The following is a 22664-nucleotide window of genomic DNA, read 5'->3' on the forward strand; positions in this document are numbered from 1 at the left end:
GAAGAGATATGGAAATGGGGTGTATAAAAGCTGGGAAAGGAAGTAAAAGAGAAACAAGAGAGAGGAAAGGAACGTAGTCAACAATAAAAAATATATGGCAGGACGGAAAAGCAGCTTTATGTAAGAGTAGAGAATTGGAAGGATACAAAGAGAGAAGAGAGACACAAGATGGGAGGAAAATAAGCAGCTTATTAAAGGGACTCTGGGCTAGACATGCAGGGAGAAGCAGCAGCAGCTTTTTCATTGCTATCCTCCTGAGAAATCTGTGGATAATATGTTGCAGAGGAAAAACATTTTGCTTACTGCTCCTTAAAAACAGGTTTAACTGGGGAAAAATCAAAAGGCACAGCGGAGATAAAACACAACTATAGACGGCAGCTGATTCAGCTGAGGCGCTGGACAGAACTGGGTTGGCATCTACATCATCGTATTCGATCAGGTGACATTTACTTAAACCTTTAATTCACATACATATAAAAATAATCACCTGGGTCCATATTGTTAGTTGCAATTGGAAGAAAACTAGCTTATGCTCAAACTAGTGGGCAAAATAGTGGCATAGACCCCCAACTGTGGTAAATACATGTATACAGCAAATTTACTTTATATAAATGGTAAGCATCTGGCAGCCTGCAGGGCGAAACTGGTCCTCCAGCAATAATAATAATCTGGCAGATTAGTTTATTAATTTAAAAAGGTTGATGAGCAGTTAACAAGCCCTGTTTAACACTAAGAAACTGTATGTGATATTATCTCATTAATTAGTCTTTGGTGTGGCCCACTATCTAATGGCATAGAGGAAAGTTAGCCCATGTCCAAACTTCTCCCTGCTTTACACCAAAAACAACACCTTAAGAGAAAAATCAATACACTCCAAAATATTGCAAATTTACTTGAAAATGTCATAAAAATAAACATTGAATCCTCAGGCTTCAGTGATACACTGGGTTGAAACTTCAAAATTGCAAGATAAATGATGAAACCCCCCCAAAGCCCGCCATCACAAAAAAATCCAATAACGTGTTTAAGGAGAGGTCTGAAGAGGACCCAAGGACCTAAAACTACGGGTATCATAACTAAACTGTGAGTAAACAAGTGTGTTTGTCACACACAAACCCACAAAAGTTTATTTTCAGTTTTATTTTCAGTATTCTCCTGATTCCAACATTGTCCTTGTTTAAGTCTGTGACATCTCCAGCCACGCTGTCAATCAAAGACTAGGTCAGGGCGAAGGCAGAGGGGACTCTTCTTGGTGAAAGACTGTGCAACCACTCATGTAGCGTGATGTCACAATGACTGCAAGACATTGGGGGTTGTGAACTGCACAGTGATTCTGTGATTTTGAAAGTAGTAGTGTAACATAAACCTGGGGGCCGAGAATTTTACCTGTGATGCTGTTGAGCTCAAAAATGTCAAAGACGTAGGTCGTCAAACTGATAAACTCAACGACATACCTCGCCCCCCCCCTCCTTCTTGCTACTCCATACCCACTGCCAACATCTCAAGTGTCGACTTACCATGGGAATTGAACCATCAAGTCCAATTAGCTACACTGTCTTGTCTGCTCCCACTGAGAACATGAATCAATCCAAAGAAAATTGATTACTCAGCAAAAACAAAAGTCTATATCCATGCGGACAGCAGTGTACGAGTCAGGTTTAAACAAGAGGCAACATATGCTTGCTGGTTAAGTTTACCATGTTCACTAATCACCATTGGCCATAATCAAACAGTAAAAAGCAGCAAAGCTTACCCAAAACTTCATATTTAAGATGCATAGTTATAATTCAATGATAAATCTTTGTTACAAATTTAAGTTTCTATAGAATTGGACTACATATTTATTTGTATTTGTATTAGCCGACCCCAATATTGTGCTGATAATATCGAACAACCCTGGATTTTAGTGTATAATGTATAGAATGATCTGAACTTGGCACACTCACACTCATTCTGGAGGAAGAGAGGAAGAGAGAGCGGGGAAGACGGAGAGAGCATGGAAAAAAAAGAGAAAGTGGGGAAAATGTCAAACTGTCTGGCCTTTCCTCGACAATACCGCCACAATGTCTGTCTGAGAAATTAATCTTCTGTCATCTGAAGATGAAAATCTATCTCACACTTATCTTTCTCCACATTCACACCTCTCTACCCCTCATCATTCTCTTTGACTCAAATTCCATTTCCTAATTTTTCCTTGCATTCCATATCCCTCCATTTCTAAGGACAGAACTCTCTCTCTCTCTCACTCTCTCTCACTCTCTCTCACTCTCTCTCACTCTCTCTGCGTTGAGGCCACATAGCTTCTATGTGTGTCCCACCCACTGGTCTGTCTACCAGACAGCTCAATGCTTGCATACAAACACGCAGAGAACTCAATAAGCTCAATAGGGCCGTCTCACGCACACACACACGCACGCATGCATGAACGTTTTCCATTTCTCTGTAATCTGTAATATTGTTATCAGGATTGTGGTGTTTGGTTGTTTTTTGGTCTCTTCCCCTTGTGGCTTTAAATGTGAAACTGTGTGGAACTGGGCATCTTATCTACCAAAAAAAAGGATGACAGTGCACACCCTAACCCTTTCTAACGGGGACTGTCTTGCTATCTGAGCATCTGAAAAGCCAAATGCTTTATTTTATATATATATTAAAAAAAACAATTGTAAATTTTCTAGGCTGTAGACAATGCTAATAGGTTATCAATCCTGTTGTCTTGATTTAAAGCTCTTAAGACTTAAGACTGATGAATGAGATGGGACTATTCTCCAGTTACGCAGAACGGCAGATTGCGTTATTGTCTTTGATGAAACAGATCTACACACCAATCCAGTGACAATTACATGAGAGGTGACAGCTGTAACAAACTGTGAAAAGCAAAGCAACTCTAAGGGAATGATTTCACAGAGGTGGAACTGAAAACAAAATGTAGGACGGCTTTTTGGAAGTAACCGACTGATACTGAGTATGAATTACAATTATACAACTATCAGATCAGGTTTAGAGTAGGATATATCCTATGAAACAGCACCAATGTTTCTGATAATGTCTTGATGCGATGCAATTACTTGATGGCATGTCATTTGTGGTCAATGAAGTAAAGCTAAAAATCCAACCATCCCTACAGGCTGTTTAATATGAGGGCAGTATATAAAGAGACAGTGCAGGGAGCAGGATGAAGGGCACATAGGGAGAGATGGAAGAAAAAAGAGAGACCCTTACATGTTTCTCTCCTTCGATCCTCTTGTCAGCCTGCTGAACAGCTTCCAGGTACTTAAAATGCAACTCCATCAGTCGATCAACCTGGAGAGAAAATAACAGGGGCAAAAAGGGAGATGGAGAAAGAGGGGGGAGATAAAGTGACAGAGGCAGCATACAAGGAAAGTGAAAATGAGAAATATGAGAGGGGGAAAGCAAAAGCACAGAGGAGACAGGCCAAGGAGATAAATACACTACACCCAGAACAATTTGACAATAGTGATTTAATAAAACACAAAATATACATAATCCTAACATGGAATTATGTTTATGGATAAACAGTTTAGCCTTGTTCCAATTATGACTTCCTTTACTTAAATAATGTATAGATTTTCTTTTATTGTTTTCTTCCAGACTGAGTGGAAAAGGTTTATGTAGTGGGAAAACAAAGTCAAGATAATAAACTATTTCTACAATCTTGTTTATAGTCACATAAACCTTGTCCATAAAATGAACAAATAAGTGCAGAATGTGTTCATGTAAATCTGACTGGGATGGTTTAGTAGTAAAGCCAACAGGCAGTTTTCTACATTAAAATTCACACTCCCTACTAAAATGGCCTGGAGCAACACATTCAGTATGAGACATGTTTTATATTTGAGGGCAGTTGTGGGAGTAGTAGGGGATAAAAAAATCATAGTTTGATATTTAATTACTCTCTAAAGAGACGTTTATACACAGGTACTGGTTAGGAAAGTAACTGAGTAAGATTCATGTATCTTGTTGTAGTTCCTTCCTTTAGCTTTGGGTGACAATACACTTGTAAAGAAATCATTCACTTTGTAAAGAACATAAGGACAGTCCAACAGCAACAACTTCTTACTTGCATTTAAGGGTTCTTGTAATGAAAAACATCATCTGTTGCATGGACATTTTCAGAAAACAATGCCATGTGTGAAACAAATGGTCAGACCCTGATCAAGTACTATTGTTGATGTTCGTAGCAACCATCAAACTTCTACTCATATTTAAGATATCAGACTATCACTATCATAACACTATGAACTGCTGACCACAGTACATGGTGGTCAGACACTCAAATACCTTTACACATTATGGATATCAATCAAAAATTGGAGGCTGTAAAAAAACAAACACTGACCTTCTCACAGTCATTCTCTGTGAACTTAGTAAGGAGTCTGCTTCTCTGTTGAGACTTGAGGTTTCTCAGCATGGAGGCGATGATGGAGCAGACATGCTCTGCAGACAGCAAAGTGAGAGGTAAAGTTAAATTTAAATGCTTGTTTATTACCATGCAGCACCTCAACAGTCTCCCATTGTTCATGTTGATCAACTGTTTATTCAAATGGAATCATTTACACATGTTATTGCTTAAAGGAATAAAGTGTGCAACTACCTTTCTCCACTGACAGACGCATGCAGTATGTAAGCCTCCTACATGAGAACACATTTATTAAGAAGTGTGCGTGTACTTATATTTGTTACCTCTTGTCAGGACCAGTAGTCTGAGACCAAAAACTGGTCCTGATGAGGCCGAACCGGGTTTCTTAGGAACTGGTTACATTTGAGGCTAAGTTTCAAAATGTGGTTGGGTTAAGTTTAGGGTTAGACGTTAACTGGTTATTGTTAAGGTCAGGGATAACACTTTGTGTCAGTCATCCAAATGAATCAAAGTCAAAACAGTCTTCTAAGAAGAATAGCTGTGCGAACGTGTGTGTGTGTGTGTGCTTTAACTAACACATGAGCTACTTTTAGGCTCCTCAGTTAAAACAGTTTCACACTCCTCCATCCAACACACCCCTCAGAAAGAACAAATCCATTAACTCTTGATTATTTGCAATTACAGCATGCAGCCAGCTAAGCATGGCTACTTACAGAGTGCGCACAGAACATTAAGGGAGGAGAAAATATTAATGAAATTTAGGAATCAATTTTCATCTTAGGGCATGCTGAACCATGGTAATGGTTGTGGCTGTGGCAGAATTACATTTCTCAGGGTCATAGAAATATGTATGTGGCAACTCTGGGGCCACTGTGCAAGTAAGGGGGTCTAAAACATGTTAACAGAAATAATTAGCGATCAAGAACTAGTTAGCCTCATTGAGTGCTAGTGTAAAACATTCATGTTATGCTGCATGAATCTGATTCAAATATCTCTGTAATGCACCAGAAGGAGACAAATATATGGTCAAATATGTCTCTATGATATTGAATTATGAATAAATTGTACACAGCGAAATAAAAAAAACCTGAATAAAGAAAAAAATGTAATTGGACTTGATCAACAAGAGGTCAATATTCTCTTGCAACAAGGCTTTGCAGTTGCTAAGCGACGAGAGTACAGGAATCAATCCCATTTCTTCTTTTTAAAAGGGGTCGTGTTTGCCGTCAGCATCCTTTGTGCATTCCCCAATGACCCAGAGCTTCTTTACCTATAAGAACAACAGGGAAAACTAAAAGCTCTGACAGCCATGCTGTTGTCAAGCCTTTAAGAATATACAGCACAGTACAGTTATCTATCGACATTACCAAAATTATTACCAGTATTAATCATTGTTAAAGCTGAGAGCCTTGAGCCTGAATCTGTTCTGTAAAATGAGGTTTTACATCTTACAGCATTTCTGAGTACCACAGATTGTCAGGATTAGAGAAAATGTGGGCTGTTCATCAGGTTTAGACTTATTTTCACATAGACAACCACATTTTCTGTATACAATGACAGGGAGGCTAACTGCCATTTCCAAAAGGACACTACTTTATCAACTTGATCCGAGTGGTAATTGATGTCATCACCTTCACGCCCTGCCGAGGAGGCTATTGATCGCTGGCTGTGGAATGTTCTCTCTGCAGAGTTTAAAACTAAACAGCAGCCGCTCGGTGGAGATTTGTGACCGGGTGGAGGCAGGGCAACATTGTGGATACAAGGCCGAGTAAAACAGCTTCCTCATTTGTCCTTGGAAAGATGTTCAATCAATAGTTCATTTGCATGCTTTGCTTTAGACTTCAATATCAAGTTTAAAAACAAGGTATGAAAAATACGACAAGAACCGTGACAAATCAGCGTGACTGTTGGACAATACCAATTATATTGATCAATGCAGGCTTCCCTGGAGGCCACCGCATTAACAATTTAAATGGTGTAAAGTCTGAGGTGACGATACCATTCCTACAACTTTGAAAGTCATGAGTGAACTTGGATATCTTTCAAAGTTTGAGGATTGCAGCGCAGTTTATAATGCATGACTTGCTGAGTCATGGTGAGTTTACACTATTCACACACCACACAAAAGTTTAACCAGAACAAATAATCTAGTCAAGACCACCAGGAACAGGCTCTAAACATGAGTGAATGGCACTGAGGGGAGCTTACAAGTAAATGAATTAGTGTTTTAAATGTTCTGCTCCGTTTTTTGGCTATCATCTGTCTAATTTGGCTAATGTTCCCATATCTTCAGACACTGTGGAGACATGTTCACTTTAAGCCAAACATTGTATTGCTTGGAAGCAACAGCTTGGAAGAACACTGAGGCGCCGACCAATGAACACTGGTTCAAAAACCTAAATGAGTCACCATGGAATAACCAACCTTTGTGACAAAAGTGAAAGTATAGACTTTTTTCAAGACTTGGGGAGAATGTGTTAAATGCCTGGAAAACCAAAGTGTGACTCTAATATGTAATATGATATGTAATTATATTATAAGTAGTAGTGGACTCCTGAAATTAGTTTGTAATTGTTTATATAAATATACATATATATGAATAAAGTTACCCTAACCCTAATGATATGCATGTGCTTTCATTAACACTATAACCAACAAGTTTACAGAGATCAAACCCCACCAGAGGGAAGATGATTAGATGTGTCTTAACACAGAGATCTAACAGCAAATCTCTCCTTCTGAAATACATGAATAATAGGATTACGCCGCACAACTCTGACAACTCAGATTACTATCAAACTTGTATCGTGCAAAATTGTATTAATCTCAATCTGTTGCAAAGACACTCAGTGCTGGGAGGGGAGATGATTAAACAAGCTCCATTTGATCCTTTGCTTCTGAGTGAAATATGTGATGAAAGTTTCATCATTAAATCCAGATAACCAAGTTTCTCAATTAAAGGCATCTTTCTCGTCTCATATATTCTGCTACATAGTCACGCACTCTATCTCCATTTGTTAATAATAGGGGAGATACTGCTGATAAATTCCATATTTCATCTTTGACAATACAAAGCTATAATTTGGGCACCATGGCCCTGACTGCGTCTGGCTAAATGTGCATGCACAAGTGTTCAGAATACCACAGCTCATGACATTTCCACCAACTCGCCGTTCATGCCAGGTGGTCCTCTAATGATATCCAGAAATCATGAAAGGCCTCATCATACATGTAGGAGTACATTAAAACCTTAAATACCCAAGTCATGAAAATGTCAGCAGACTATAGAGGGCTCTTTCTCATCATGATGAACAACCTCCCCCTCTGACATCAGTATGCAGGACTCTGTTGAGGCATTTAAATGCCAATTTAAAACTTGTCTTTATGCCTCGACTTTCAGTTAAGTTTGCTTTTGTCCAAGCCTGGTACCTTTTACCATTATCCTACCAGCAGATTGGTCCCGGTCTCAGGGATTCATTAGACCAAGTCAAGGTTGTCCTGTTGATGAGATAATTATACCCTCACTGAAAAGCACAATATATCCATTATCTTCAGTCTCCTTATTCCCTTGTGGACATGAGCATACAGGTTGTGTGCGCCCCTTTTTCTCTCTCTATCCCTCCATTTTCCCCTTGTGTGTCCTGTCTTTTAACTCAGTCAAAGATTGCTGGACCATCGGCTGTGCTGGGACCTCCTGGGACTCACCATGTCCTGGCCGTTGGTGCTTTGTTCCAGATGTTTTAGATCTGGATCTCTGCCCTCCCAGACTTCTAGCCTCATTTTTGTTTCTCTCTCTCTCTCTCTCTCATGTCCTTATGTCCTTGTTTTTATTTTCTTCCTTTATGTATGAATGATGTACTTGGCTTTGTCCTCTTTCCAGATCTTTAAGGTGGAAAAGAGGTCATAAAAGATGCTTGTTATCTTCCCAATTATATATTCCTTATCAATTTTTATGATTCCTAATGTTCTATTCTTGATTGTCCAAGTTGTAAATGTTTTTTTTTTAAAGACTTTTCTATTGGTATTTGTTAAAGGCATACACAAACATACAGCAGAGCTGTTGACAGTAATAACAAAATGTAAAGTAAAAAGAGGAGAACGACAAAAAAATGGTTGTGCAAACATTCAAACGAGATGAGGTTAGGGGGTTAGGAGCTTATCTTTGATATAGTGTATGAGAGGCTGGCAAGGATGTGTATATGTGGCCAAGGAGCCATGCATCGTAAGTCTCAGATTCACAAGGATTGAGATGGTGCAACACATCCTAAATCCATCTAGTCCAGCTCGGGGGTGGGGAGACTTCCACTGGAGGAGAATCAACCTCCTAGCCAACAGAGTGACAAATTTAGTTTGAAATTTATTTGAAGTTTTTCTCATTGTTAACCCCTGCTACCCTAAAGATAGCAATCAAAGGATCTGGCTTCATTGTCAATTGGAAGACATCTGCTAGAGTTTTTGAAAATGGAACAAGTGGACAAGTTAGGACAATGCCAGATGCCTGAGTGTGCTAGGGAGGCGAGCGAACGCTTACAGCGGTAACAGGTAGGGTCTACATCTGGAAATATTTGAGTGTTTGACTTTTGAGAAGTAAAGGCAATGTAACACCTTAAATTGAGTTTCTCCAAGCCGGGCACATATTGAGGCAGAGTGCACTCCCTCCAGGGCTGCTCCCCACTGTTCTGGTGAAATAACCCCCCCAGGTCTGTCTCCCACACAGATCTCAGAGTCTCCAGGGATAGGTTCTCTGAGATCTATGTAATTTTTGATAGCAAGCAATGCAAATGTTATTTGACTTGAACTGCAATTTTCATTGGAAATCATTGGAAACAAATAATGGTCACAATGATGGCTTTTCTCAGCACTAGAAGATGTGTGGCATTCAAAACATATCAACTACAAAGCCTTCACTTCCCTCCCTCAGACTCTGTCTTGTGCACTCTGTACAAAACAAACACCCACATACTCACAAGCACACAGAGAAACGCTTACCGAGTTGAGCTTTCCATGTAAATGAGATGTTTACTTCTGTTCCCTCTCACGCTCGCTCACATCATTAGCCACCTAAATGTAACAACTGGCTGCCACCAATTTCCGCCATACAATCTAATTTCACTGGTAATGACAGAGTACATACACCAATAAACTGAGGCCTACAAATAAGATGAATTATAGCAGCACTGTGTCACAAATATTCACGAGTGAAGTGCCCTGGTAGACAACCTGGTAGAGTGTGTATTGTTAATAACAAGGTTCAAACCAGACTTTCCCCACCTCTTCCTGTCATTAGCTACATTGAACACATTTAAGCAGAAATGCAGAGGGAAAATAATAGCAAAGAAAGCAGAGAAATTTCTTTTTTTTCTGGTTTATTGTCTGTTGTTTCAGCCGCCCCTCCCACTTCCAAGGTCTATTATTTGTGTCATTCTGTATGCTAATACAGCCTGGCAATCCCTGGTCATTTAGACCGTTTCAATTTCTGAGAGGATTTTACGGGGATCAATCTCTGCACTGAGTTTTATGACAGAGAGAGCCATAGAATGAATGTGTGAGAGATAGAGCACTCAGGATTGGAGGACAAAGAAGTCCCTTCATCCTAATTACTTTGTTTGAGGCAGCTGATAGTTAATTAATCTACTCTGTTATTCTGTTATTCTGGAGAACCACTTGATTCACTGCGTTTTCAATTAGCAGTGTTACTAGGGGGAGGCTCATTCAATGCACCTTATAGTATGACAGGCATCTCATATGCCCATCGCTGTTCCAGTAATCAGTAACAACATGATGAACTGCACCTATACACACTGAAACTTTCATCACAAAGAATGGCAACATGCATGTGCACAACTCTGAATGTGTATGTCTTTGCACCAATGACAGTAAAGGGCAATGCACTTTCAAAGCAGGACCGTGTTATATGATGGAATTGATAACAGTTTTCACCTTTATTTATTTCTGACAGGTGTATATTAACATGTACTTTTGTTGGGGGATGAGTATCTGAGTATGCATGTTTGTCTTTTTATATGTAAATGTATTTCCATGAATGTCATGCTTTTTCCTCCCCTAACAATTTAAGGTGGCTCATGTTCGTGAAATACTAGCTGCGATCAGTAGATAACAGCATAGCATAATAATATCTGGTTGAATACATTTAATTTATATTGACTCATTTTTTTACTCATCTTTGCTGATGTAATTTCTTTTTTTCTGCAAATGAAATCCTAGTACCTTTATGCAGCCCTGTAGGAGAACATGTAACATTACAATTTCTTCCAATTAAACACAGATTAAAACAACACAAACCACACATAAAATCAGTGTATTATATTAAATGTTGTGGTAAGCCTACATAATATAAAGATAACATAATATTAGACTGAGATAAAAAATTCTAGGCAAAAGTGCTAAAGTGTCCCAACGATGGAACACTTATTGACCAATTAAAGTTTTTGACATTGGATTTAGGGCTAAACTTCACATGTAAGTCCCTTAGTATTTTACACTAATAGGGTTGACAAACTTATAATGATTGGTTTCTCTATGCATCATAATCATCTAAACTTGTGCGTGTGTCATGCCAGGGGCTTCAACACACAAGGGAGGAAAGGTTTTCTTGTTACGACAGGTTATCTTCCCTACACTTCTTACTACTGCTCCAGGAAGTCAAAGGTTAATTCATCGAGTCCCTGGGTGAGACGGAAAGACAATTTGTTCTCCTCCACTGGGCTGGGAAGCCTCGACAGATACATCAAACTTAATTAATACGGACAGATTTTAGACATAGGTAATCAAACAAAGAAGTCTCTTCTGTCTCTTCTTTACTTTTTTCCCCTCGCCCTGAAACATGTGGACATCCAATTTCTCTACCTCTCTCTCTTTGTCTGTCTCTCTCACTCTCTGTCTCTCTCACTCTCTCTTTGTCTTGTCTCCCTCACTCTCTTGTTTGAGCTCCCTACCTCTCACTCAGAGACACAAGAGGTTTGAGAGCACAGACAGGAAAATCAATCAAGATTGGATTGATAGAGTAAACTGACAGGCCAGAGAGGCAGTAGAGCGTGATACATGAGCAGGTTAGGACTGCAAGCGTCTGTCGGAAACGGGTGTGACTCCATGCAGCAGAAAAGTAGAAAAAGGAGAAGAAAATCCTTGTGTTTTGTACAATTACTTTAATTAGTATAGCAGAGCCTGCAGTGCAAGGCCTAAAAACCCTTGCAGCCCAAACAAAAATATATTTTATTAAGAATTAGAAAATAAAAAATCAATAATTATTTGCATTAAGGTGCATCTATGCAGCACTGCGTGCGGCTAATCTAAAACCTTTTAAGCTTTTATTTCCTACGTTTGACTGACCTTCATGCTCCTTCTCAGTTGCTCCGGTTTTCTTCATCTTCTTAGGAGTTTTCATGAAAAGTGGATAAACTGTTCGCAAGCCCAGGATGTCCACAAACTTATGGCAGTTGTCCGCTCCCTCTGGTCCAATCATTGCATGGTCCAGGACCTTCAGAGCACTGGTTCGAGACATTTTCTTCTCTCTACAGAAGAGAAAAGAAACACTGTTGAAGCTAGAGATACTTACACTTCTTTCAAGACGTATTATTAAAATGCACATCATGTCAAATAGGCTGCTATAACTCAGTATGACCACAACTAATTCAGCTGTCATACACACGGTATTATATTCTATAATTTCACAAAATGTTTGGAGGTTTAATGTTTTTTTCTTAGTCTTCAAAGTGGGTGGAACATCCTGGTATAGCTTAGAGTTATGTAGCTAAAAATAAAATTCAGTCAGGCATAGTATAGTGAATATAACATACAAAAACACAAAGACAAAGACATTAATTATAAAGGGAGCAGTCACATTTACCAATTTTGCCATAATCGACACACTTGATCAGATCAAAACTTAATGGGTTCAAACTTTGATCCAGCTCACCCTCCCACCAAGTTTCAAGAAAATCAGCTCAGTAGATTTTGTGTAATCTCAATAACAGAGAGACAGACAGGCTGCACTTAAGATATGACATTTTATACAATTTTAAAACTGACAACAGAAAATGATCTTATTGTTCTATTCATCATATCATCCCGTACCATTGCTAATTTAGTGAAACTCAGTTTTCTGCCTTTGTTATTTTCTGGGGAAAAAAACAATAAAAGCTAGGCTAATATATACCAGTACAGAATCTGGAAGAATGTGACAATTAATCAGCTTATGTGAAATCCCTTTTTTCCTCTTCCTCACAGAGCAGTGTGAGATTAATGATGTAAAACTGGCAGCGGCAGTATTAATAATTTCAAATTGTTTCAGTGACGTGTGCCACTGACAATGCTAAATTTCCATCTGCTCATTTCTTACACCAGTATCACTGTGTAAAAGGTTTATTTCAATTGAGGAACTTGTTTATACAGGGTCAAAGATGTTCATTTAGTGAGGCTGATTATGCTTACGATCATAATCTTACAAACAATACTCCTGATTAACAAGAGATATTTATCCTGTTTTGATAGAAATAGTTTCAGTTTTGATGGTTCTGAATTGAAGCAATTGCACAAACACACCTCAAAGGGAATAAGTGAGCAAACTTCAAGATGAGACCATTAAAAGGTTCTTGCATGAGGTCGAGTGAGTCAAGTGAGTCAAATTATACACATCTCCACTCACAAAACGGAGTACACTTAAGTGGGTGTGAGCACTCTATGCAAGAACTAAATTAATCCAGTACATATTAAAAGTGCTTTCTTTTTTCTGTTTAAATCAGCCAGAGTCTCAAGAAATGCTCTATTAACCACATCTCACAGTTGAGCTTTGGCAAAATCAGAGACAAATTTTAGCCAAACTCTAATGAACACTATTCTAATTAGTCCCATGGATATCACCAGAGACAGTCATGGAGACCATAAAACTATGCAAATTTAAATATGCTTAAAAAGCACAATAAACCTGAAAATGTGCTTCTGGCAACCATTTAAAGTGCAACATAAATATTCATCTGTTTTTCATCAGCAAAGCTACGACTAGAGGGACCAACTGCTTGCTACACACACACAAACACACTCCACACCTCCTCTTAAGAAGTGTAGCCGTCTGTCAGTGTCACTTCCTCCATTCCTACCAGTGACAGATAATAGTGTTTATCTCTGAGGAGAGACACATAATTCAAACAGTTGAGTCTGCTTCTCCAGATGGACACGGTGTACATGATGGATGGCAGGAGAGGTCGGGGGCAGCTGTACTCGGTGTAATTTCCGAGGGCAAAGTAGGCAGTTCAGGTGGTAGATGGCTTTGCTGTTGTTGCTCTTGAATAGGTCAATGTTAGTGTGTGTGTATCAGTGACATGAGCAGGTTTTTGATTAGACTTCTAGATGTGACCGAATCACTCAAAGTTTGGTGCTGGTTTAAAAACCCATGCACACCTCAAGCACCCAGAAATGTAATCAGAAAATCACAACATCCACTCACATGTGTTGAAAGGGTGCACTTTAAAAAAATTCCCAGCATACACTGAGAGTGTGGTCTGATAAACATTTAGCTGTGCCATGAATGTATCAAAGCACTAGATGTCAAATCTGTATGTGACACAGTGGTGATTACATATATATAAAAAAAGGCCTAGTGGGAATTGAAATTGAGTTTTTGATGAAAAACCAATAAATATGTCTCGGTTTTGTTTTGTATTCTATTGCGCACTCTGTTTTTGTTATTTTGCAGCTGCATTGTGTTTAGGTAGAACTCAAAAGCTGATCACAATTTTAATGAAACTGCTAAGAAGTTGGAAAAGTAATTTAACATGTTTGTGATATCAGACTTGTGCTGTATCATCACTACTGCCTTTCCAGAGCTCTTTAAAGTTACATACATGCTAATTTCATAAACCATAAAATAAGATTAAGCTTCCGTTCATTCTGAATTAGATGTTGAAATACTGCATATGTCACAAATCAGCTTAAAAAAAACTCCTGAATGAATACTAAATCGTCCAGAAGACACATAGGACACAACCTGCTGTTCATAGGCTGTAATATCTAGCAAGTAATTTTGTCAATATTTTACAAAAATGAAAATCAAGAATTTATTGGTTTACCAACATCAACCTAATAATGACATCAGCCTGAGGCCTGCTCTTATGACCCCAATTGTTTTGTATGTGCAGTGTATGAACTAACTGCAACAACTTGTGCTGCTTGTGTTTTCTCAGATGTTTCTAATGCTCATGAAGACAAATTGTGTTATTTTAATCCTTTAGTTAAAAATCCAAAAAATGGCCACTCTATTGATAAAGGATAACACATTCATTTTCCAGAACTATTATAAAAGTGTAATGACATGAAGAATGATACAATTACAACAATGTAACTAATGCATGATAATGGCCTGATGATGCAAGACACGTCCATCAAGTAAATGGTAATGGTAAATGGACTGTATTTATGTAGCAATCTTCTATGCTCAATGACCACTTAAAGAAATTAATGCTGCAGTTTGTGCCTTGTATAATCTGTGTACTGTCAGTATAAAGCAAAGTGACTCATGTGTCTCATACATGAAAACAATCAAGTATGTTTAACAAACTATAACATGCCATGCCATGATCAACAATTCCATTCTGTAAACGTTAAAAAATGTTCCCAAAAATCCCATTTTAGTCTATTCATTTACCAGGATGACTTCACACAAAGGGTTTTTTGCATTCCAATAATGAGATATTGATCCACACCCTAAATGTAAGTATCAAGCGATGTGACTATCAGCAGAGAGGTACAGAAGCAATGGTTTCACAAGACCATATAATGGGTCTTTATGAGTCTTTGAGGCTACATCTCTGCCTTGTTAGACCAACTGCTGATTGACTGGACAAGAAGTCTGTCTGCAGTAGAATACAGAGATGTGCTATGTCAAAGGCCTGGGTGAAGTTCAAACAACAGTATCGCAACTTTGACTGCATTCTTCAAGAATAAAAAGCTGAAAGGTTTAGTTAATGCTTCCTTAGCCCAGAAAATGCTTGTAGTAGAACTTCAGTTCTCAGCAAAAGCTCTAGAGAAGTTAGTTGGTGTCATATTTAACACATTTCAGCCAGTAACGTACAAACAAATCAACATTACCATCTGAAGTGCATAAATCAAAAGACAATTTTACATGCCCTACTTCTGCAACTGGGTCAACTAGGATGTCGCAGTGATTTTTCATGATGACATTTCTCATAAGCTCATAAGTCCAGACATGTTCCCATAATTGTCTGGAAGGAGCTACACATACGAACACATGCAGCTCCCCAGTGAATCTCTGGATAATTTCCGAGTAAGCCATGTGAGAACACAGCTTGGAGAAGCTCTGGATAATTCATAGCAAGCCACTGGGTGAGTGCCCTGCCTTCAACATACCCGACCAAGGATCAACCCCCTCTCCTGTCGTTGTGAACACGTCTGACATAGATAATCTTGTGCTACATTTGTCATATGTGAACAGCTAACTCTAGAGAACCTATGGAACCAATAATTTGGATATCTTTTACAGATCATGTCTCAGAATGGCTGCAGTGTGAAGTCTCACCTAAGCATTAGGTTCATTAGCTGAAGCCCCTCCCCTCTGAGGAAGCGTTCCCGATTGGTGGCCAGCATGAGGCAGGAACACAAAGCATCAAAGAGGTTCTCCATCATCTCCTGCTCCTCAGCTGTGGACGGGTTGTGACGTTTGAACACCTAACAGAGGAGGAGACTGCACTGAAGAACGTAACATTTCAAAAGTAACTCAGAGGAAATGCTGAAATTATGAAAAGGAAACTGATCACCAAAGTAACCATTTCCATGTTTTAATGCACTTGTTTTAGAATGAGGGCATAATAAGGCTTTTAAATGATGAGCAGGAACAAGCTTCATGTTACGCATAGATTAGACAGGTTAATGCTATATTTAAGAAACACACACAGAAACACCAGCAGTCTCTTCAAAAACTCTAGTTATTAAACGCTGGAGTATAAACTATACTTTTGTTGACAAAATATCAACAAATGCTTAAAACTCCACAAAAATGTATCTGTGGATGTATGGTGGGTTTCAAGTTAAGGTTTGACTTGGTTTAATATGAACCTGCTGTTCCTGGGTTAAAATCTAAATTTGGAGATGCTCCTATATGAGAAATGACTGGTCCCTGTGAGGCTCAAATTGATGATGGGTTCTAAAAAAAAAAGTGACTGATAAAGGCAACTTAAAAATAGAAAGTAAAAGCAAACTCTTACAGATAGTTGCTGCAGCAACACATCAATGCCATCCATCTCACCCAATAGTTCTCTGGTATCTGTAGAAGAGAGAAATGAAGTGAGAGGAAAGGCTACGGTATAAAAATAGAGCAACAGGACAACAGGGTGATTCAATTGAGATGTTTGTTTAAAAAAAAAACAAAAAAAAACATAGATTTAAGTAGGAAAAGGAAGGATGGAAGAAGTGAAGCAAAAAGTGAAAGACAGTGATGAATAACACAAAGACAACTTATTCAATATAGATGTGTATTAAAATGTGATTTAATGTTACACAATGTAGTTCTGTGTCAAACGGCATTTGGACTCATTTTGTTATTTGCTACAGATCAAAATATTCAAAGTTTCAAGTTAAGAATGAACAAACACTCATTGAGAATTTGACTGGAGCGATATGATGAATCTACAGGGTCTTAATTAGTTCAGCTTAGCAGCTCTTCTCATTTGCAGCAGTATTTTTTCATCCAAGTGGTGTTGCAAGTTGAACTAGACAGCAGGAAGAGACAATTATATTCAAATTAGCATATCAAAAAATCCCCCATTGTCATATTCCTAAATGTAGTCTTGTCACTTACTTTATTCCTGCACCTAGACTCTGAAAGCACAATGCAAAAGACTATTATTTATGGCTGCTCCCACTTTCTTGGTTTAGTTAAAAATATGCTTTTAGTAGATTTTATTTTGCACTGACAGGAAGATTGGAAGTAGCAGTGCTAAGGAGAAAGACAGTGGCTGAAGAATTAGACTTTAGACTTTTAGAAGATTCCCACTGAATATCAATAAAATACATGTAACAAGAGAAATTGTCAGAGAACCTGATAGAAGTTTTCTGAACCTAGGCCAATATGAGCAGGAAGAAAGGAAAGAATAAAACAAAAAAACATGACAGGTGAGGAAATGAAAAAGATTGAAAACAAAAATGATGAGGACTAAAAAAGAATGATGTTGTGTTTCAAGGAATCCGTAACCACTTACTGTCATTGCTCTGCAACAAAATTGCCAGGATTTCACTACAGTACAGTTTGTTAGCATCAAAGGGTATCTTTGCCTGAGAGGGAAAAGAGACCAGATTTAATTATCACTTTTCCTATTTTTCAGGGTCCGGGTCCAGGCCTGGCCAACCCGTGGCCCCCGAGCCTCATTGCCTAGCTCTTTGCCTAGTTTCATGGGGCTCTTTATGTGTTTGTGTTTTTTTTTTTTCATGTATATGTGTACGCATGTTCATCTTAGTTCAATATCAAACGCACACATGCGAGAGGGAAAACCTCATTGTTAAATAAACAACTTGTGTCACTTTCGCTCTGAAAACGGCAAGGAAAAAAGTGCACAGCAATACGAAAATACGAAGATGAACAGGACGTTTTTAAGGTCTTAGGTCTGTGTGTCTGTGTGTGTGTGTGAGTGGTTGGCCACCCCTGGTCCAGACTTTAAGAAAAACCAGACTATGTACAAAAGTTTATTTATAGTTTATCTATAGACAAAGATTATAGCTTGATTTTTGTATGAAAGTTACAGGACATAACAACAGCAACTTAATTTTCAGAATCAACAGGCCTACACAAAATCTGGAATTATCTGGAAACCCATTTAGCTGAATGTAAAAATGTATGTGTAAAAGCTCAATGTACTTCATCGTCTGAGCAGATATAACTGGTCACTATAGATAATTACTGTGCCATCTCGAGACATGGTTTGTACAGAAATTAAAACGCAAACACAGTTACTATCCACCATACATGATTCAAGATTCAAGATTTACTTTTGTCAGTCTGATGGGTATGAATACAAACAAAATGAGATAGCTCAACATGATAAAATCAAAGAAAGATAGTAGAAATTTGGTTCAAAAACAAAGCACAATCAGTAGCACATTCATACAAAGTGACTTGATTAAAGTAGAATATTTAAGTACTGTTCAGCAGCAAAAGTCTCATAGTCAACATGAAAAAGAGTGGTAGATTGTAATTTTTCCTTTTATTACTAAATGCTTGGGAAATAGACTTGTATTTCTGTGACTAAGAGTTACAAGTTCTTGCCAAAGGTACAGACTGAAAAAATGAGCCAGTTGGCTGACAATGTCGACAACTTGCTTACCTTAATTCTCTTGAGCAGCCACTGCATGAGTCCCTGCTGGGCAGCCTCAGCACACAGGCCTGGTCTGAACTCTGCCATATTTTCTATGATTGCTGGAGAAGACATCCCACATCAAATATTAATACAATATGCTCCTCACACACACTTCATAACCAACTTCTCACAGAGATAAAATATCTAGAAAATGCTCTAATCCAAATCACTGGATCAAAAAGATACTGATTTAATTAGGCTGATCAGGTACCATGTGGTTATTAAACTCTCTAAAGGTTCTTATAAAATTGAGTGCTTTTACTCGCTCAATATTTAAGCTTTCTGTCCGTGACAAGTTCATGTGTACTGCAGATGCTGTGCAAACACAGTTTGAAGGAAAACATCTGAAACATAGAGGGTTCATGTCCCAGCTTCTTCTAATATTATCATTAGAACGCTGTCACTGCCACTCGATATCTCTATCAGAGCAGACTGCAGCACAGGGTGAGAGGCAGACTGTGATGAAAGCAGAGAGGAACAGGAAACCAAGAGGGAAAAGAAAGAAAGGAATAGGAGAAGGGATTAAAAGAAGTGAGGGAGTAAAGAAACAACAAGAGCATAAACAGGATGTCCCACACAGATGTATTCCCACACAAAGCGGCAAACATAGCCACATACAGAATATATTAAAGACTATTTGAAGGTAAAATCTATGATGAAATAATTACATTATACATTATATTACTTTAAATATCTGACTCATCAGCATATTAGAAATAAAGACTGAAAATGTAAATAGCAAACTGCTAATACCTATTAGAATGCTTATTAGAGCGTGGTTGTGACTAATACAGTGATATCATTTGATCCCATTAATAAATACTTCACATTTAAGTTTAGCTAGTTCTTTTCACAAACACATTCACAATCATATCACCATGAGATTTATTTAAACCACTGCAATTGACATTTTAAGCTGAATGGTTCTTGTTAAATTATTAACTAATTTGAAATTAAAACCACAAGTTTTAAAATGGTAGATTGCGTTGGCAGCAAATTCTAAAATAATAATAAATAAGAGCAATGACAGAGAAATGCTGAGGAAAAAGAAAGTTTGAGAAGACGGGTGCTGAGGGAGAGGGAGGAAGCGCCTTTATCAGTGATTCAAACAGAGCAGACAGACAGCATCCTGGAGGACAGCAGGCTCAGAGCAGAGAGCATCCAAGGCAGACAAAAGGCTTATTCAAGCTTGGAAAGCTCCCTAGATAACACACACATGCAAACACACACACACGCAACCTCCCCTCCCTCAATATAACCCACAGCCTCCTGACACTCAGCCCCAAACTGGCAACAAAAGGGAGAAAAATAATCTCAGAAGACTCGTTGAACATAAAAGGAGCTGAGAGGCAGAATAGTCGGATTCATGTGAGGCTAAATACAGAGACTGTGACTTCTCAAACGATCTGCTGGTCCACTCATGCCCTCTCCTAGACCTTGAGTCTTCATTTAATGCTGTCAAATCAATGCTGCGGGGATTCAGGGTCTCTGTAACCTATATGCTTGACTTTGAGGACTCCAACCCCTTAAATAGAAAAAAAAAACAGAAACCCATTCAGTTAGCGGTTTAAAAGTTCTTCTTCTTTTCAAAAACATTTAAATGAGACAATGTCATCTTCTCTTTGCTGCCACTGAGAAAAGTTTAAGACACTTGACAGCAAAGGGACACACTGACACAGCTTCAAGAATACAAATAAAGTTTGTCCGTGCCCTCTCCAACATCAAACCAGAGTCCTCGAGGACTCCCTGTCACTGCACTGCCCCACAGCCTTAACACAAACCCATACACCTTGAAGGCATCCTTCCCCCACTGGAAGAGTGTTTCATGTTTCAGAGCTATGACAAGACAAGGTTGATCAGTGATGCTTGCTCGAAAATCTTTTACAGGTTTGTGTAAAAGGTCCAGGAATTCTCCCAGATAGTTGTCTCACATTCTGAACAAGAATGAATGTGCAAAGTGAAAATACCTTCCAGGCTTGTTGTGCTGCTGAGACACATGTATGTGTTGACAATCTGCACAGATGACCTTGTGTTTTTGCATTAGTGAAGAACTCCATCTCCACTATCTTTTCTTCTCCCTACATTGCTGTTGCTTTGTGGAGATTGACATTTATAAAGCAGCACGTATCCACAGACCAACTGTTCTTTCCAAAAAGTCTTTATAACAAACCAGGTGACGTTTCAGGCCTAAGCCCTTCTCCCGTGTTTGGGAGCAACAACTGGTAAGCGGACACTTTCTGCTCTTTATCGTTTTGTCAATTCTGTCCAGCACCTAATGTTTATTTACTTTGGATGTGCGCGTCTTTGTGCACCTTACTGTTATCAGCTTGCGGCAGCATGTTTTCCATTGCAGTTTTCCAATATAACATTCAGTTATATTTAGTTAGATTTAGGACTTATCAGACCTGCAAGCTAATGCCAGGGACCACCTTGCCCACACAATGGTGATGGTCTGCTGTATTTATTTTTTTTAATACGTAACAATATAATTACAGTGTTAAGCAACATATATAAGGATCTACGCCAATATAGTAAAATTAGCTAATTTTGCAGTAAAATGTAAATACAAATATAATATATGACAATAACTTAAAGGTAAGAGTGTGCAAAATTTAGCAACCTTTATTGGTGAAGGTGTATGTTGCATCCTCCATTGAGCTAACCTGGCACCTGATAGAAGGTTTATTATGTGGTAATGAGAAACACCTGATACAATCAGGTGATTTTAAAAGTTATTATTTCATCTTTCTGCCAAATAATTGAATCTAAATTTTACACACTGGACCTTAAATAACATAGCAACATACTGATAAACTGGGCATCAGTGGACATTTTACAAGAGAAACTATAAGCTGTTGCAGCAGCACACAGTAAGCTAGTCAAGTTAGTTAAACTGCAGATGCCTTTGCATGGAAGGCATCTTCTGTTCTTTGGTGCTGTGAGGACAAATAACCTTTTCAAAAATGTGCATAGAAGGCTGTGTGAACCAGTAACGGACTCAAACTTTAAATGTGTTAACAAAGTGAAACACACAACAGGAGCATTAATTGAGAAGTACTGCTGCTCGTGTTAAACAAGTTGTAACAAAGAAAGGACAGACAGAGAGCAATGGTGGCGATTCTGTTTTACTTCATATTTTCTACCAAGACCAGTTTGTTTCAGTACGGAATGAACACTAACTGGAACATAATCTCCTTACCCAGTGTGTTGTGAATGCCGTCAGCCTCCTCTTTCACCTGTTCATCCAGTCGCTCCATATTCTGCACCAGCAAAGCCACGACTTGACCTTCCAGCTACAGACAGAGAAATGAAGTCAGTCATCAAGTTTCTGACACATCAAAACTGACACAAATCCACAAGGGATTCAACAAAGTAAAGTAAAGTAAAGTAAAGTAAACAAAATATTGTATCAAAATAAAATCTATATAGCATCAATCAACCCAAATTCCAATGACCAATGTCTAATATGAGGTCTGATTGTTGGGGTTGGGTATGTGATAGAGAACACAGCGGTATAACCATTTGTGAAAGTTTTTGCTATTTTTACAACTTGTATCCTTGATTTTGCAGGAACTGGAACCTGTGGATGACCCAGTGAAGTTTCACTTTTAAGAGTAATCAATTAAGTCTAGTTTACAAACTTGTAACCAAACAGAGCCGGCAGGGTTAAGAAGACGGATCAGTCGTCTAGCAATTGTAGATCATTTTGATTTATCTTGTTACGGATCCCATCCAACCTTGTGGTAACAAGGACAGAGGTTCCTGAGGCATAAAAGCAAGGAGGAGAGACTAACCGGTTCATCCACCCTTACTGCCCCGAGACCCCACACAGGAGTGTGGTAAATGGTAGTGCATTTATATAATGCCTTTATCCTCAGAGCATTGCAAAACTACCCGAGCTACTG

The 22664-nt window shown here is 38.5% G+C and overlaps 1 protein-coding gene across 1 annotated transcript in view; it reads right to left on the reverse strand.

Moving 5' to 3' along the window:
* The window catches only part of ctnnbl1 (catenin, beta like 1), a 43340-nt gene that overhangs the window by 15640 nt on the left and 5036 nt on the right, over nucleotides 1-22664 (reverse strand). Inside the window, exons 6-13 of the mRNA XM_044038779.1 lie at nucleotides 21959-22052; nucleotides 18727-18818; nucleotides 17608-17680; nucleotides 16615-16673; nucleotides 15930-16078; nucleotides 11729-11910; nucleotides 4358-4455; nucleotides 3220-3300 (exon numbers count right to left, since the gene is read on the reverse strand). Of these exons, the coding sequence (XP_043894714.1) occupies nucleotides 3220-3300; nucleotides 4358-4455; nucleotides 11729-11910; nucleotides 15930-16078; nucleotides 16615-16673; nucleotides 17608-17680; nucleotides 18727-18818; nucleotides 21959-22052 (828 nt within the window). The remainder of the gene's footprint in view (nucleotides 1-3219; nucleotides 3301-4357; nucleotides 4456-11728; nucleotides 11911-15929; nucleotides 16079-16614; nucleotides 16674-17607; nucleotides 17681-18726; nucleotides 18819-21958; nucleotides 22053-22664) is intronic.

Source organism: Solea senegalensis, linkage group LG11, assembly GCF_019176455.1.
Source record: "Solea senegalensis isolate Sse05_10M linkage group LG11, IFAPA_SoseM_1, whole genome shotgun sequence".
NCBI classification, from domain to species: domain Eukaryota; kingdom Metazoa; phylum Chordata; class Actinopteri; order Pleuronectiformes; family Soleidae; genus Solea; species Solea senegalensis.